Source organism: Lissotriton vulgaris, chromosome 9 (genome assembly GCF_964263255.1).
Source record: "Lissotriton vulgaris chromosome 9, aLisVul1.2, whole genome shotgun sequence".
In the NCBI taxonomy this organism is placed as follows: Eukaryota; Metazoa; Chordata; class Amphibia; order Caudata; family Salamandridae; genus Lissotriton; species Lissotriton vulgaris.
Window position 1 is genome coordinate 1,223,355,083 of NC_141697.1, and position 18,121 is coordinate 1,223,373,203.

The window sequence follows — 18,121 nt, forward strand, 5'->3', positions numbered from 1 at the left end:
GAGGGGGTGGAGGAGGTTGGGTAAGAAAACTGAGAGGAAGAGCGAAAGAAAACCGATTGAAAGTGGAAGAGCGGCAAAGAGTGAGAAGAAAGGGAAATGGAAGACAAAATGGACAAGAAGACACAAGTAAAGTGAAAAATAACGGCAAAGTTAAATAAATAAATACAATTTACGTTGCACACACTGCAATGCCAACTCGGCGATGCAACGCGCCCAATGTAAATTATTTTATTTCTTTACTTAACTCTATTCTGCCGTATGCCGGAGTTTACTACCCCCCACCCTGCCTCTTCCCCGCCCCACCGCCCCGCAGCACTCCCTCGAGGAGCCGCCACCGATACTTTCTTTATTTCACTGCTCTGCATGGCAAGGACAATGCACAGTGCTCAACTCTGAGAACTGGCACCGGTCATTATGCAGAGCAACAATGCAGCACGAAGCATGACATGCAAGTCTGTAATTTCATTAGCAGGGACATACCTCTTCAACATTGCACAGAAAAGGAAAGGCCTGATTCCATGGGATATAAAGCAACGAAAAGCGCCTTATTACTGCTCCAAAGAGCTATGTTCAATTTCTGAAATGGTTAGGGTGAGACCGAGATACGCATCCATTTTATAAAGTGCAATGTCTGCATTAAGATACACGACCAAAGCAGAACTTGGCAATTATCCGAGGCCATGCTATACAAGAAAGTGTTTACTTACACCATTTCGCACATTGACCCTTTTCAATCTGATTTTATCGGAATCCAAATGCTGCTTTCATGCAATGTGTATATAAAACAGTAAGTTTGCTCGATTTTGTCAGAGACTCCATGATACCTCTGTCTGACCTACCGTATCCCAAAGATGTGCGTGCAGTTTGTGATATATGCACCAGGCCTGGGCGGTAAATTCCGTTCCACTCGCGGTATTTGCGGAATTTGAGTAGTTCAGCGGAGAACGCGGAATTGCTAAAAATTCCGCGGCTTCACTGAATTTTTTGATTGTTCGCTTTTAAAATGCGTGTTCACAAGAAATTACCCCCCCCCCCAAGCACACAAACCGCTTTTGCGAACAGGAAAAAAGCATCACGAATAGGAGGCAAGCAATTCTGCGTGTTCACGGAACTCTGCGTGCTTGCGGAGATTCTTTACCATTTCGCAGAGCATTGCATAGCGCGACTATGTAAATTCTGCCCACCCCTAATATGCACACACAAGACAAGTTCGACAGCTTGTCCTTTTTCATAGTTATGTCTTAGCTGACGTCATGGGCATTTTTAAAAGTGCAACCCTCGAAACTGTTGTGGCTCGGAGACGCCAAGATCTGCACAGACCTCCCCTTTGCCTCCACTCGCACCCTCCAAGTCGCACCTGCAAGCCTACTAACCATTTAAAAGCAGATTGGAGTTTACCTCTAGCATGTGCCACTTTGTGCCTCCATGTTTTCTCTGCTCCTGTCTGTGCCCATCTTCCCCGTGTTCCTAAACAGCAGACTGGCAGGGCAGAGAGGAAAAGACGCGACCCGAGGCTTCTTTGGATTTAAGCCTCATCTGCACTGAAAGACTCTGGATGAAAGACGCGGGCACAGCAGACTTCTTGCCCACAACTCACTTCATCAGCAGTTTTTTAGGAGACCAGGCCAGTGCTAACGTAAGAGGAATTTTGGTTTATGGTCATTAATGCTGGGGTCACAGACACCATGCCAGGTTTCACTAGCCATGCTGTGTGGGCGGAGGGGTCACCTCGTGCCGACACAGGTCTGTCTCTGACCTCAGAGAGGCACACACTCCCCAGCAGGAGGTTAGACTTCTGTCTTGGCGGCAAACCTTTGAAAAAGCCCGACAAAGGCATGAGAACACTAGGTTAACTTGAGCACCTAGGTGCATGCTGGTGGTGGCATTATATATCGCTATATGCGGATGACTTGCTCCTGTACCTCGCTGACACGGCGCGGGCATTGGACGGAGCGATGGATCTGTTGTCGGAGTTTGGCCAGCTATCGGGCCTTAAGGTCAATTGGGCGAAGACTTGTGTGTTTCCGCTGAGAGCGGGATCGCCCGACCCCGGCGGCGATTTGGGCGTGGTATGGGAGCCATCTTGTTTCACCTATCTGGGAGTTCGCATCTACCACGCGACTGCGGACCTATTGGAGGGCAATATTGGTCGATGTGTCCGAGCACTGAGGGGCAGCTTGTCTTTCTGGTCGACCCTCCCGCTGACGGTTCTGGGTAGGATCGCACTTTTAAAAATGGTGGCGCTGCCCCGCTTCCTCTACTATTTCCGGACGCTGCCTGTCTGGATTCCTCAGGGGGTCTTTAGAGACCTGAGGTCAATGATTATTGGCTTCCTATGGGGGCATGGCTGCCGTAGAGTGGCCCTGAGCACGCTACTTCGCCCTAAGATAGAAGGGGGCATGGCTGTGCCCGATTTCGAGCTGTATTATCTAGCGGCGCAGTTGCAGGTCCTTACACAGAACGTGGCTAGGGTGTTTCGGGGTCCAGAGGAGGACCGGGATCCGGGGATACAACGCCACGGGCTGTCCTATATCATCATGCAACAGAGGCTCGAGTTGCGGGCCCTCACCATGGAGGAGCGGACGCTCCGGCTGTGCTGGCAGAGGAGCCTTCGGAGAGCGAAGGCGACGCGGCCTTATGCACCGGAGATCCCGATCGGCATGCTGACGGCCTTGCCGCACGGGGGAGATTGGTCCCCATTGCTGGATTGGGAAGAGGCCGGACTGCAGGTAGTAGGCGACCTATACATAGACGGGGCTTTGGCACCGTTTGAAGCGCTCCGGGACCAGTTTGGGCTACCCGACGGGGGGGTTCCTCCTACACGCGGCGGTGGTGGCTGCCATACAGAAGCACTGGAAAGGGGGGCTCATGGAACTGACGACTATGGCGTGCCAGTAAGTGGTGATGGCGGCAGGTACGTTCAAAGCTGTGACGTGCCTCCACAATAGGACGCTGAATGAGGGACTGGAACCGCTCCAGGGGCTCAAAACTAAATGGGAGGAGAGCGTGGGCCGGCCCATACCGGACACGGCATGTGGCCACATCCTGCGGCGCACGTGGAAGGGCACGAGAAATGCGCGCTTTCAGCAAGTACATTTCTATGTGCTTCATAGGGCCTACTTAACTCCGGAGAAATTACAGCGGTACTTCCAGGTGCCGGATGCCCGATGCCCAATGCCCACGGTGTTTGTCTCTGGGAGCGGACATGGACCATTTGTTTTGGGGGTGCTCGCACTTGGGGGCCTATTGGGCGGAGGTAGGGGAACTCCTGAACGAAGTGACTGACAGGGAGGTGGAATTCGATATGGCGGCGTGTCTGCTGCTCTGGTTCCCGCACACCAAACACACTAAGGTGACGAGCAAATTCATTGACCTGGGTCTGATATTGGCGCAAAGGGAAATATCGTGGCATTGGAAGTCCAGGGGGGGACCCTCACTGCGTAGATGGAAGAGTGAATTGCTGCGGTGGTCTGACTGCGAAAGTGTGCTCCGAATGAAGCAGGCCGTCAAGATGGGGAATGAGAAGGCATTGGATGCGGCGCGTGCATGGGAGTTAGTGGTGCAGGCCTTGCGTGATTCTTTGGTAGAGGATGAGGATGGTGAGAATTAAGCCGGTGTACACCGCGGGGCGAACACAAAAGTATTATAACCCGCACTGTAGTGGATCCATCCAACTCAACGGGACGAGGCATACACCTTAGCAGTTGCCAAGGGGGGGGGGGGGGGCTTTGGGGGGTTTGGTTAATGGGAGTTTGGGGTGGGTCGGAAGCCAATAGATGGTGGCCCGCTAGGGCACCTTGAATCTACTAGGATGGTGGGTACTGTGTGGAGTGAGGAATGGCTGGGGGGAGCGGCCAGGCATGATAGACCTATAGCGCCTAGGGCAGGTCCCGACATGGGCGGTACCACTGATTACCACTGGGATGGCTGACGGGAGCGATGTTGAGGGTGGTGGGGTAAAAGCAGATACGTAAAACAATATTTCAACCATGGTCCCTATGGGACGTGCACCGTGATATTTCCTTTTGAATGGAGTGATATGCCGCCCGGCCTCCGGGATGCGGGCTGAATGGCTGTGTACGATTTGTGTTTTATTATTGAACGGGGGGATGTCACGAGTGAACTGGCTGACTAATTGTATCCTGTGGTTTATAACTCTGCAATAAAAATATATTTTAAAAAAAAATAGGTGCATGCTGGTTAAACCTCGCCACCACCACCATGTCAGGGGTTAAAAAGCACGGTGTTTGACACCAAACACGAAAGAAATGGGCCTGGCCATCATGGAGCTGGATATATAGGTAATGCCCATATGCCAGTCCATGTTACCCGATGGGCCATCTGTCACCTGCGGTAGAATTGCATATGGAATGCTACCACAGGGCAATGTATGCTTGTACATATATTTACACACACAATTAATATAATGCATTCTGCCTCCTGGGCTATAGGAGGCCTACCTTAGAGTTGACTAGCATACATTAAATGCAGTGAGGTGACCCTGTCACACGGGGTGTGTGCAGCGTTGAACTCGAGCAGGCAAGCTGCTCATGCAGGGCTGACATGGCACACCCGCAGACTTTGGTTTCACTCGGGTCACTCGGGGTGGCATAACAAGGGCTGCAGTCCTGGTACTCCTTTTACATCCCTGCCCAGGGTACCACTGACACCATATACTACGGCCTTACAGAAGTGTAAAAGTACTTGCTAATTGAGTGCACCAACTCCCATTTGCAGTGTAGAGGGAGAGCACTGATACTGGGCCTGGTTAGAAGGACACAGCACACTTTCAGATCAACTAGCACAGCATCTAGTGGCTCAAAATATGCTAAAAGTGGGGGGGGGGGGGCATTTGCAAGCAGCTCAGTTTACTACAGTTGGGATAAGCGAAAAAGGGCAGGGCTCCTACATTCACCATCAGGGCATTGTTTATTGGGTCTTTAGACCTGGGACCCCTGCCCACCACCCTCCCAGCACATCAGTCATGGAACTTTGGAACCTCGCTGATGCAGACCTCTCCTCTACGCCCAGGGACAAAGCTGATGGCAGCAGCGCAGGGACCGCTCCCCCACTCCCGGGGACTCTCACGCGGCAGCAGCGCAGGAACCGCTCACTCCATTCACAGGGACTCTCACGCGGCAGCAGCGCAGGGACCTCTCCCCCATCCCGGGGACTCTCACGCGGCAGCAGCGCAGGAACCGCTCACTCCATTCACAGGGACTCTCACGCGGCAGCAGCGCAGGGACCTCTCCCCCACTCCCGGGGACTCTCACGCGGCAGCAGCGCAGGAACCGCTCACTCCATTCCCAGGGACTCTCAGCTGATCGTGATAACAGTGTATGCAACTCCTTAATAAATAAACAAATGTTTATAGGCGCATTTCTGCTGCAGTGTGAAGGAACCATCCGAGAGGAGTAGGTTGGATATGGGGGGAATTGGGATTAAATCCGCTTGTGTGATCAACAGTGCATGTAGATCCTCTGTGAACCTTCTTGCCCCACTAACTCTAATCTCATTGCCCATTTGGCTGCTTTGAATGTCATTCTCCACAACTCAGGGCCTACGCATAAAGCTGGAAATCTATTAGATCCTATTTTTTCCAACCTTACCACTATCTCATGCAACACTTCTACTCCTATTCCCTGGTTCGATCATTTCCTGGTAAACTTCCAGATTAAACATGAACAGTACCCCAAAAGATCTTCTCTCCTCTCTGGGTCAAGTAACCGTAGAAATTGGAAAGACCTTGATATTGACAGACTTAACCTCCTTCTTAACAACACAATACCGGTTACCTCGATATCTAACTTGGATGACAATGAGGTCATCCATAAATGGCTAACCTCTTCCATTGATGCTTGCCTCCCACAGTCTATCAAGAAACGTAATTTTCATCGCCCTCCAGCCCCTTGGTTCTCAGAAAAGCTAAAATTAGAAAAAGGAAATGTAAAAATTTAGAAAGATGATGGCGAAAAGACTGAGCCAGAAAAAAAAATCCATGTACAAACATGCCTTAAACAACCATCACTCTATGTGCAGTGTTGCTCGGGCGGAGCACGCCAATCATACTATTCTTCATTCACAAAACTGCCCTAAAGTACTGTTCAAAAGTAGTGAAGGAATTATCTGGTGCCACTTGTCAGCCCGAACCTCCGAGTTTGGACTCCAAACAATGTGATGCTTTGGCGGAATTTTTTGTGGAGAAAATCGAGAACATCTACTCTGAATTTAACAAACAGACGACACCACTAATAAATTCAAAACCCGATCACCTTGCAAAACAATGCCTCCCACAGGAAGTCACTCAAGCCAACAGCGACGTCCTTCTAGACAAATGGACCCAACTTGACATTTCTCACTAGCGTTAAATCTGACTGCCCCAATGATCCGGTTCCCCCCTTTATACTTCAAAAACTGGACCCACCTATACTCAACATTTTCATGGAACTACTTAACACATCATTATGCGAGGCAAAGGTTCCAGCAGCCTGGAAACACGCTATGGTCCTTCCCCTCCTAAAAAAAGGCCCACTCTGACCCTAAGATCCTCTTTAATTTTCGCCCCATCTCCCTACTTCCGGTCCTCCCCAAGATTCTAGAAAAACATATAAACACCCAGCTGACAATTTTTTTTGAGGCACAAAACATCCACCATACGTCCCAATCGGGCTTCAGAGCAGGCTTCTCAACAGGAGCGACACTTCTGGGAGTCACTGAGAACATTCGTCAACCGGTCGACAAAGGAGAGACGGTGACACTTATTCTATTAGATCTAAGGGCCGTGTTCGACACGGTCTCTCACACTGCTCTCCTAAAAATCCTCCAATCCAGGGGCATAACAGACTTCCTGTCTAGCTGGACCTTTCAGGTCTTTTCCTCAAGTGCTCATTCCAAGACTCAGGTTTCCCTGTATGGAGTTCCCCCAGGGCTCCATACTCAGTCCATTGCTCTTCAACATCTACGTTAGCACTCTGGCTACTATTGCTGAGCAAGCAGGGCTGACAATATACTCCTATGCTGATGACACCCAGCTCATCTTTTCGCTCTCCTCCAAGGAGACCTCAAAGACACCCTCTCCCCAGCTGGGATTAAAAAAGATTGCTGACTGGATGCACGCAAATAAACTAAAACTAAATGGTGGGAAAACTGAACTCCTCATTTTTGGTAAAAATAAAAATCTCTGGGGCCCCCATTATTGGCCACCTCAAATGGGTGACCCATCACAGTCGGCCCGTAACCTGGACGTTATCAAAGAACCAATTGTAGATGAAGCAGCAAGTGACTGAAGTTGCTTCCACCTGTTTTGCTATTCTCAAATGGCTGAGGTAAATTTTTTGGATGCTTCCTTCCCCCACGCAAAAAACTGTCATCCAGGCCTTAATAGTGTCCAGATTGGACTACGGCAATGTACTATATCTGGGGGCTAGCAAGGAAGTGTTCCGTAAGCTGCAAGTAGTCCAGAACTCTGCAGCTAGACTGCTATGCCAACTTCCCAGAATGGCTTCCACCTCAGCCTCACTCCTGGAACTACACTGGCTAAGAATCGACAATCGAGCCAAATTCAAAGCACTCTGCTATATGCACAGAAAAAAACACTGTCTCTGTACTTTGATGCACCACTACCACCCCCGCGCCTACTACGTTCCTCTAATCAATTCAAATTACCGGTTCCCAGGATCAAACGAGCCAGAATGGGAAGACGGTCCTTTGCTTATTTGGCTCCCTCCCTCTGGAACTCCCTACCAATTCATTTAAGTCTAGAAAAGCACTACCTTAAATTTCGCAAAGGCTTAAAAACATGGCTTTTTAATCAATTTTTTTTTTTTACTTAGCTTCCTGCTTGTAACTCTTGTCCTACGTTGTTCGTAGGTGCCGGGAAACCTTGGTAGGAGTGCAGTGCAATGGAGAGGGGATTGGCAAACATGCAGTGTGATGGAGAGGGGATTAGCAGGAGTGCACTGTGATGGAGAGGGGATTGTCAGGAGTCCATTGTGATTGAGAGGGGGTTAGTAGGAGTGCATTGCAATGGAGAGGGGAATGACAAACATGCAGTGTGATGGAGAGGGGATTGGCAAACATGCAGTGTGTTGGAGAGGGGATTGGCAGGATTGCATTACGATGGAGGGGGGATTGGCAGGAGTGCATTATGATGGAGAGAGGTTTGGCAGGAGAGCAGTGTGATGGAGAGGGGGTTGGCAGGAGAGCATTATGATGGAGTGGGAATTGGCAGGTGTGCAGGAGTATAGTGAGGGATTAGACAACGGGGAAAACACGGCCCTCATCCTACTGGACCTGTCAGCCACCTTCAACACGGTCTGCCACCGCACCCTACGCACATGCTTCCACGATGCTGGGATCCAAGAGAAGGCCCTGGACTGGACCACATCCTTCCTCTCCGGCAGAACCCAGAGCATCTGCCTCCCCCCTTTCCGCTCCAAAGCCACCGAGATCATCTGCGGCGTACCCCAGGGCTCATCCCTCAGTCCAATACTGTCCAACATCTACATGGCACCCCTCGCCCACGTCGCCTGACTGCATGACCTCAACATCATCTCCTACGCCGACAACACCCAGCTGATCCTCTCCCTCACCAAGGACCCCCACACCGCCAAAACCAACTTCCACGAAGGAATGAAGGCCGTCGCCGAGTGGATGAAGAACAGCCGACTGAAGCTAAGCTCGGACAAGACGGAAGTCCTCATCCTCGGATCCACCCCCTCGGCCTGGGACGACTCCTAGTGGCCAACCGCACTGGGAACAGCTGCAACCCCCACCGACCACGCATGCAACCTAGGGTTCATCCTCAACTCTACCCTCTCCATGACAAAGCAGGTCAACGCCGTCTCGTCCTCCTGCTTCAACACCTTCCGCATGCTCCGCAAGATCTACAGGTGGATCCCCACCGAAACGAGAAGGACGGTCACTCAGGCCCTCCTCAGCAGCAGGTCGGACTACAGAAACGCCCTCTACTCAGGAGCCTTGGCCAAACTCCTGAAACAACTTTAGCGCTTTCAGAATGCCTCTGCACGCCTGATCCTCGACATCCCTTGGCACAGCCACATCACACCCCATCTAAGAGACCTTTACTGGCTCCCTGTCAACAAGAGGATCACCTTCAAGCTCCTCACCCACGCACACAAGGCACTCCACAACACCGGAGCAGCATACCTCAGACGGCTCAGCTGCTACACCCCAACCACCAGCTCCGCCGACCTCGCCACAGTCCCCCGCATCTGAAGAGCGACCTCTGGCGGAAGATCGTTCTCCCACCTCGCCCCCAAGACCTGGAACACCCTCCCCATCCCCCTACGACATACCCAGGACCTCCTGACCTTCAGAAGACTACTCAAGAGACCTGGCTATTCGAGCAGTAGCAGCATTCCCTCCTACCCCCCCCCCCCCCAAGCGCCTTGAGACCCTCACGGGAAAGTAGTGCACTTTTTAAATGTTCTGATTGATTGGCAGGAACACAGAGGGGTGGGAAGAGGACTACATGAGAACACTCACAGGACTGCAGGGAGATGGATATGGTATTGGTGGGATTGTCGCGTGATGGACAGGAGATTAGCAAGCATACAAGAGGTAATGAAGGGGTTGGTATGAGTGCCAGGTGGCAAAGAGTGGAGTGGCAGTGACTGGCAGGCTTGCAAGGAATAAACTGGATTTACAGCAGTCCTGGGACTGATAAGGGGATTGGTAAGAGTGCAGGAAGATGTGCAAGAGAAAGCAGAAGTGCAAGGTTTGGAGAAACAGTTGAAAGGGGTACGGGGATGGGGTGGGCAAAAAAGGGAATGGAAGGAGTCCAGTGGGGATGGAGCGAGGAAAGGCCAGAGTGTAGGGTGATGAACAGTGTGTTTGCAGTGCAGGGGGGTAGGAACAGAGCAGTGGAGAGGGGATTAAGAGGCAGGTAGAGGGTTGAAGAGTGGTTTGGCTGGAGTGTAAGGGACAGGAAGGAGATTTGCAGGATTGGAGGGTGATGCAAAGAGGATTCACTGGTGTGTCGCCACATGGTGATCAGCATATTACTCCTTCGTGGGACGCAGCGAAGGGCACGTGCTTTTATGCGCATGGTGTCATTTCTTCCTGGGTGTGTAGCTCAATGGTGTTCATCCTTGCCAGAGCCTGACGGGGTCACACAATTGTTGCTCATCTTTTTGGCTCTTCCCTACAAGTCTGGGTTGAGATGCTGTGGTTTGCAGGCAGGCAAGGGGCAGCAGTGAACAGGCATGTAACCTGGAAGACACACGTGGTTTGGTGTGGCTTGATGAATATGGTCACCACTTCTGTGGAGCAAGAAGGTGTGGATTTCAGGGGCCTCTGGTGGGTCTATGAGCAAAGAAGGAACATAGGGACCAGGTCATAGCCAGTGGGATTAGTGTCTGTTGTAGGGTCAATACAAGTGACCTTGACCTTTTTTCCCCTAAACCTCCTGGCGGAGTTCATACCAGTTTCTTGGGTCACACAACCATGTGAGGGAACAGAGTGGTCAGCCATGTGTAATCAAACAAAATGTCCATGCATGTGTAGAGTACAAACATGGACACTGGGTGGTGGAAGAAACTCCTCCTGGTTGAATTGTGTGAGGTTACAAGATAAAAGTATGTTCTAGCAATGCTATAGTCACTAAGTGACAGTAGTTTCACTGTGTTGGATCTCTCCTGTAATCGAAAGTCACCATTGGTGTAAACCCAGCGGCATTGTAGGCCCAACTCAAGGCCAGCGGCAAGGTACCCGTGGTTGGAATGGCTGAAAAGTTGACGTCTTTTATGTAGAGCTTTGAACAGGTTCAGAATCCACCTAATTTGAGAGCAACACAGTGAGACTAGCTGGACTAGGAAAAAGATGAAAAATATGACTGTGCAGCTGAAAAAGAAACAAAGTTAACAAGTTGAAGAACATCTGCACTGCTCCTTGGGTCTCAATTTGGAACTGGATTATGGCGGTCTCCTTGGCAAACTTATTAAAAAGGTGCCATTTCTACTTTCAAGTTTGGAAGTACAATCTTGACTTTTAAACTCTTTGAAGTCTGTTCCTAACCAAAGAGTGTGAACCCTGTTCCACATTCTGAATGATCGGTTGGTTTCTGGCTTGGACTTTGGCTAGTCCCAGACCGTTCACAGTCGCGGAGGGCTACCTTAGAATCGAGAGATGGGCTGCTGGAATGTAGATCTTGCCTCCACAAGGGGCGGTTTCTATAACCTAGCATTGAATGCATGAATGTTCATTGTGTGGAAATAAGGAATAATGTGGTCCAGAACTCAAAGCATTTGGTAGAAAGATATTGGATTTATCCTAGATAAAATTTAAATGTATTCTGGAGCTTCAACAGCTATTCAAACAGTTCTAATAAAACTCTGTGTCCAAGTTTATGGGATAAACTAAGGTAAGAAACCCGTCTCCTTGCCTCCATTGTCAACTATCCACCTTTACCAACTCCATGGAGCTCTCCGCCTCCGCCATCTACAGCTACTTTTGCAGCACTTACATTCTAAAGTAACTAATGTTTTTGCAAAACCAATACAGCTCCGCCCATATAGTGAGGCTCCTACTAATAGCTTTGGAGAATTGCGGTCCATAGGACGAGTTGTGGCAGGACACGGTTTTCATAAGATAAGATAAAGGCACTTTCTGCCTTATTTAGATGTTGCTGGAAAGGGTTGTGATGGAGTTCCCTTTCCGCCAACCTGATTTACAGACGGGCAGACCTGCAGTACGTTTTATTCTTTAAAATAAAAGAAATAATTGAAACTGTGCCATGCGGCGCCGCCATGTTGATGGAGCAGTAAGGTACACTATCATTGCATTTACAGGAACCACCGTGACGGCGGTTCCTGTAAATGCAAGAGATCCCTGCTGGGCCAGCGGACATCACTAAATGTGGCGGGCGGAGTGCCCAACATGGCGGAAGTAAAGTACACCAACAAAAATTAGCAGTGAGTCAAAGGCTAGAACAGTCATGTATCCAACTGAAAATGAGAAAAGCTAATACTGTGAGCGAGTTCCCATCAGTCCACCATCGAGACCGCCCTTCATCATCTGGGATCTCTTACTCTGGATAACACATGGTGACCCATAAACTACCGACTGCAGATGTTACATAGCCAGGTAGAAAGGGTCCCAAATACATCAACTCAGATGTGACTAGGGTGTGTCACAATGTGGGAACTGAATAGCAGTGCTAGAATGAAAAAAGTGCAAGTGATGAAAGAAAAGAGAAAGCTCTAAAATTAGGTAGTGAGAGGAGAAACAACTTTAATAGATATCCTTCCACTCCTAAACTAATAAAAAACAGTGCAAGGTGTAGTATAAAATATTGACTACTCCCTGAGATGATAGGTCGACATGTTTCTGCAGTCACCGGAGCCAATAGGTCTCCTGCTGCTTCTTCAGGACCTTGAAAGTGCTACTGCTATATAAAAAGTGAAGATATCACCTGATAAGTGCGTCTCCCCAACTGTAAGTCCCAATATTCAGCCGGGAAATAATATGGATACATGAAAGAAAAAGCAAACATAAGGCACAATCAATAAAGATAATAGTAATGACGTGCTCGCATCACAATGTTGTTCTTTAAAGGTAACAACGAGTGTAGAAAATTATCCTTTGTTTGCTTTTTCTTTCATGTATCCATATTATTTCCCGGCTGAATATTGGGACTTACAGTTGGGGAGACGCACTTATCAGGTGATATCTTCACTTTTTATATAGCAGTAGCACTTTCAAGGTCCTGAAGAAGCAGCAGGAGACCTATTGGCTCCGGTGACTGCAGAAACATGTCGACCTATCATCTCAGGGAGTAGTCAATATTTTATACTACACCTTGCACTGTTTTTTATTAGTTTAGGAGTGGAAGGATATCTATTAAAGTTGTTTCTCCTCTCACTACCTAATTTTAGAGCTTTCTCTTTTCTTTCATCACTTGCACTTTTTTCATTCTAGCACTGCTATTCAGTTCCCACATTGTGACACACCCTAGTCACATCTGAGTTGATGTATTTGGGACCCTTTCTACCTGTCTATGTAACATCTGCAGTCGGTAGTTTATGGGTCACCATGTGTTATCCAGAGTAAGAGATCCCAGATGATGAAGGGCGGTCTCGATGGTGGACTGATGGGAACTCGCTCACAGTATTAGCTTTTCTCATTTTCAGTTGGATACATGACTGTTCTAGCCTTTGACTCACTGCTAATTTTTGTTGGTGTTATTGATAGTTAGGGGGTTTAGCAGATGGGTCATTAAAATACTCCCCTAGGACCTCCTTTTGTGTGTTAATGGAAGTAAAGTACTCCTCCGAGGCAATTGCACGAACACAGTCTGCAAACATCTGAATTGGGCCCTTTGTTGTCAGCTATATTGTATGATAGAAGCCTCGCTTTAACGCCGATCTGAGCTTTAAATTAGCAGGAAGGAGATATAATTGTGGTGATGCTCAGGGTTCTCGCTCGCTTCAGAGCGCTCATTTTAGACTTTTCATGCTCCTCTTTGTAGACTGTGTGAGTAAGCTCCCATAGCTATAGGATGAATAAACTAAACAGGAAATACTCAAAGGAAAGGTCTTTATCACAGGCTGTTGAACACTTTCCCAGTCCATATAAGGAAACTAGAAAATCACCTCCTTTTCAGATGACCGTAGAACTTGGGTCTAAGCGACACCGAAACAACGCCAAGAAAACGCCAGTAAACCCTGAAACTAGTCCAGCGCAATGCAAAACAAGACAATCCATCATTGAGACACTAAACTCAACAACTGCCAGGCAAAATAAAGCTGCAGGAGAACAATTTATATCCCGCATGCCCTTTAACCTTGAGGAACCACGTCATGTTCACCACGAAACGACCAAAACGCTCACCTCACCCAGCTCTTCCTACATGTCATATTACAACCAAACACTTCTCTAAGGAAGTATGCAGGGCCACGTGCGATCAATGTGACAGTTATTGTTACCACCATGCCACACTAGATGTACAATTTAACATCACATAAACCCGTTTTAATGTCTGTAACTTCAAAGATGTGTATAAAACTTAAATTGGGGGCGTTGCTCCTAACGGTGGATCATCATACACATTGTAGTCTTTGAAAGCAAGACGCCCGTCCATCGAAGCCCGTGCAACGGAGAAAGTCGGCCTCTATACATCAAAAATTCATTCCATGTGTTAATGTTGGGATGGAAAAATCCCTCGCGTGGTGACTGACGTGTACCCCTGGCCTGGGTGCCCCATCTGCAATGAGGTCTGGATCCCTGGTGCGGATTCTTGTCATCATGTGCAAACACAGATCATGCGTGTGCAGCATGACAGAGGCCTGTTTCACAGATTGCAGTCTTGTTGAACCAGGAAGAGCGCCTGAAGCGCTTCCCTCATAGTGGTGAAAGGCTGCCTTTACCAGGAGTTAAGCAGCACAAGCGTGGTGCTGTCCACATTCTGTGTTGTGATCAGTAGAAGTGAAAGGACCTTTTTACTGGTGTCACTGGATTGAGGCCTACACGTTCACTCATGTAAAAGTCAGCTGTGGTCTTAAATCACCCCTGGCCAACATCAAGTTATACTGTAGGGATGTGCAGTGGGAGTGGGTGTTGTATGCATGTGCTGGCTGCATGTGTGCCTGTGAATGGTACAAGACAAAGATTCTGGGTTCCATTTTAGGAAACCAAGGGCTGACTAGAGAAGCATTAAGAGGTAGAGGAATACCCCACTCCAACAGAGTTGTGGATTGCTGGGCGGGACGCACTGGAGTAAGGGGCAGCCAGCCTCTTCAGTACATTTCAAAGGGTGCACAGTGAATCAGAGAGATCACTGAAAAAGGGTTTGGACACATTTTGGGCGTGAAATGGGGCTGATAAGAGAATCATAAAGAGTAGGGCTGCGGCTCTGGGGTACCCTTTGTGACACATCACTGTGGCTGACATTTGGGTGTGAACCTCTAGTCACTCCCAGGGCCTGGGTTGTGGGGCTAACAGGTTTGGGGTTGCTCCTGTTGTGTCAGACGGCTTATTGGAGGAAGGGCAGCAGAGGTAAGAAAGCAGCCCAACACAAACAAAGACTCAGACCCTAGATCACATCTAGTGTCTGGAAACAGACTATAAGAAGGGGAGCTCGAGGCCCACAAAAACGTCAACTGTCAAGCACCCAGTTGAGCTGTGCGAGGAGGAAAAGCTCTGCAAGACGTCTGCCTGTGACCAGGGCTGGAGGCTAGGGCGGCCAGCCTCGCAGCTGGGTGGGGGTACATCACCCAGGGTATCCATGACCACTGGACCCGGGAGCCTGGAGCCCCAGTTCCTGCCAAAACCAGTGAGTCTTGTGAGGAAGAGGACAAGTGGGGGATACTAGCAAGTGGATCTCTGTAGCGAGGTGGGAGGAGACTGCTGCTGCACCGAATGGGTTGTTGCCAGTGTTTAGGTTCAAGTGGTTGACCCTGTATGCCAGAGTGGCCCGATGCAAAGAAGCCCAGGTCAGCATCGCCACCGTGTCGATCAGGCCATCACCAGTGTGTGGTCTGCGAGTCGGCCGTCCCATATGTCAGATGGGCTACTATGAAGTTAGCTGTGCCAATCAGGCCATTGCCTGTGTGCAGTGTTCATGTCGATGACCTGGGGTACCGCCAGACGTTAGCTGCGTCAATTGGGCCGTTGCCTGTGTGTGATGTGTAAGTCGGGAACCTCCTCCATTCCTTTCCTCTTTCCCCTGAATGTAAATGTAAATGTACATGTATTTATATAGCGCAAATCACCCACACCGCAGGTATCTAAGCGCTTGCTTAGGGAACCCGTCCTGGTATTCCCCTGTGAGATAACCCCGGCAGGGTATCCACAAGGTGAAAGCCAGGCATCCCGCCGCGAGGGGCCATTGTGGAGATTAAGCAAGCTATTGCCCAGAGTCGCAGAGTGTGAACCCGTGAGTCGAGAAGGCACCGGAGCGAGAATTAACGAGTCCGTGGAATTATTGAGCCCAAGCCCTGTCGAGGCGGGGAATTGAACCCTGGTCCAGGGCCGATCTCAGCTTCCGGGTCTGCCGCCTCTAACCCCTGAGCCACACTTCTCCACTAAATCTCTCTCTCCTACTTGCTCTGTTTTTCCTTGTGCCGATTCTCCGCTTAATCTACCTCCCCGTCGCCCTTTTACATTACCCCCTTATCCTCTACATTACCTTGAACCAACGGATGTAACTTGTAATTGACGTACCTTCTGTAACAATGTGTAACTTGTAACCTATGTAACTCTCCTCATGTAAAGCGCTCTGATACCTTCGGGTCTAGCCAGCGCTGTATAAAACTCAAGTAAATAAAAATAAAAATAAAATAAATTATATGCCATAGAGGGCCGCCATGAAGAGGAGCCGGCTGCTGTCCCGATGAGGGCCTAGCCTGAGTGAGGAGCAGTTGTGGTGATTCTGTACTGCAGAGTAGGGCCACCGGACAAGACAAGTATCGTAGCCTGGTTGGGGAGTAGAAGATGCTGTGTGATCCTTGGGGCCCAAGCACCAAATGGGAACCGTAACCGTAAGTCGCTGTGCCACTGTACTGCGAGAGACGCTCTCGGAGACTCCAGTCAGGCAAACTGTGCGGGTACGACTGATCAAAGAGCCAGAAGCCTCGGGAACTGGTTTGTCAGATAGAGCTTCAGCTCTTGAACACTGTTGACATTTCTAACAGAGTAGGAGTAGGACTCCAGAGACTCCGACTACTAGTGGGGTCTAGCCTGAATGTCACCTATTGAGTCCTAACCTTAGGGGGCTGTGTGTATTGTTTGTTTATGCCGCATTTCACTTGTGTTTGTAATACTTTATACATATTACCCAGTGGCGGTCCCCAATGGGTAGTTCTAGTTAGGTCAGTGTTTCCATAGGAAATGCATTTTTTGTGATGCTAATAACAGACAATTCTCCATAAAACTTACCAAAAAAGTGCTACTTCGACTAGTTTGTGCATGGAAAGTTTCGGGGTGAACTATGAAGTGGAGCCCGAGAAAAAAGGGGAGTCCCAAAACCCAAAATCCCCATGCATTTTCCATGGAATTCTTCAGGCAGTGCTACAGCAAAAAGTGCTGAACGGAATTATATATATATATATATATATATATATATATATATATATATATATATATATATATATATATATATGTGTATACACACACATATACACAAACCCACATATACATACACATAAAAACTATGTACAAAAGTCTACAATAGCCAAAATCCTCCTTACCTCCTCCGTTCTTGTAGCAGAGGTACGGAAACCTCCACACATTTCCAAGCCCCACCGCAAATCCAACACAAGACATGATGAAGTCCATCTGTCGCGTCCATGTTTCCCGCTCTGGAATCGGGATCTTCACAGACCCCAAAGGAACCACGAGAGGGGTCGTCACCGCCTTCTCATCAGGAACACCGTCTTTGCCGCCCACCAAATCCGTTCCTTCCGTCTCCGGGGCATCAGAGCACCCGCCACCCTCTGGAAAAATATAACATTTTAATTACATCTTGAGCTACTTCAGATTCCTACGGTGAATATTTCAACCTGCCTGAAAAATGAGTTGGTGCAGAACAAATGGCTCAGAACTGGCCTCTAGCCAGCTGGCCAACTAATCGAAGAATCAATGGCCATAACAGTATTTTAGTTGGCCCAATGATGAAGAGTGTGAGGGACCAGATGCAAAATTGACTAACAGTGTACAGACCCATCATCAAAAGCCAACCTTAATACATTAACCTAGTATCAAACACATTTTCCACACTCTGTCTTCAACCATCATTAAAAGTTTTTTTTAAATATACCTTTACCTTCAAAATGTGCAAGGCTTCCTCTTTCATTGCAGGACAAATAAAATCTGCAAAAATCCTAGAAGGTGGTTGTAAGGTCAATAAAACTAACTCTTTTGCAGGTACAGTAGTGAAGTAAGTTGCAAATTCACATTTGCAGAAAAAAAAGCAGAATAGCATTTTGCACCTTTGATGGTGAATACACCAATAATAGATAAGTCTCCTCTTGAAGAGATGTTTTCAGACAGAATACTTTCTAACTCACCATTTGTAATGGACTTTCCAAGCCCTCCACTCTCCCAAGCCTAATGCTGTACAGACAACCGCCCCTAAAAAAAACCAACTTGCACAAGCGACTGA

At 48.7% G+C, this 18,121-nt stretch overlaps 1 protein-coding gene across 4 annotated transcripts in view; it reads right to left on the reverse strand.

Moving 5' to 3' along the window:
• The window catches only part of LOC147693097 (sodium- and chloride-dependent creatine transporter 1-like), a 364,792-nt gene that overhangs the window by 177,315 nt on the left and 169,356 nt on the right, over positions 1–18,121 (reverse strand). For all 4 annotated transcript variants that reach the window (XR_015300094.1, XM_086939340.1, XM_086939341.1 and 1 more), the window contains exon 2: positions 17,208–17,453. Coding sequence is in view for 3 of the 4 variants with exons in the window: in XM_086939340.1 (XP_086795466.1) it covers positions 17,208–17,453 (246 nt within the window). In the remaining variant the exon portion in view is untranslated. The remainder of the gene's footprint in view (positions 1–17,207; positions 17,454–18,121) is intronic.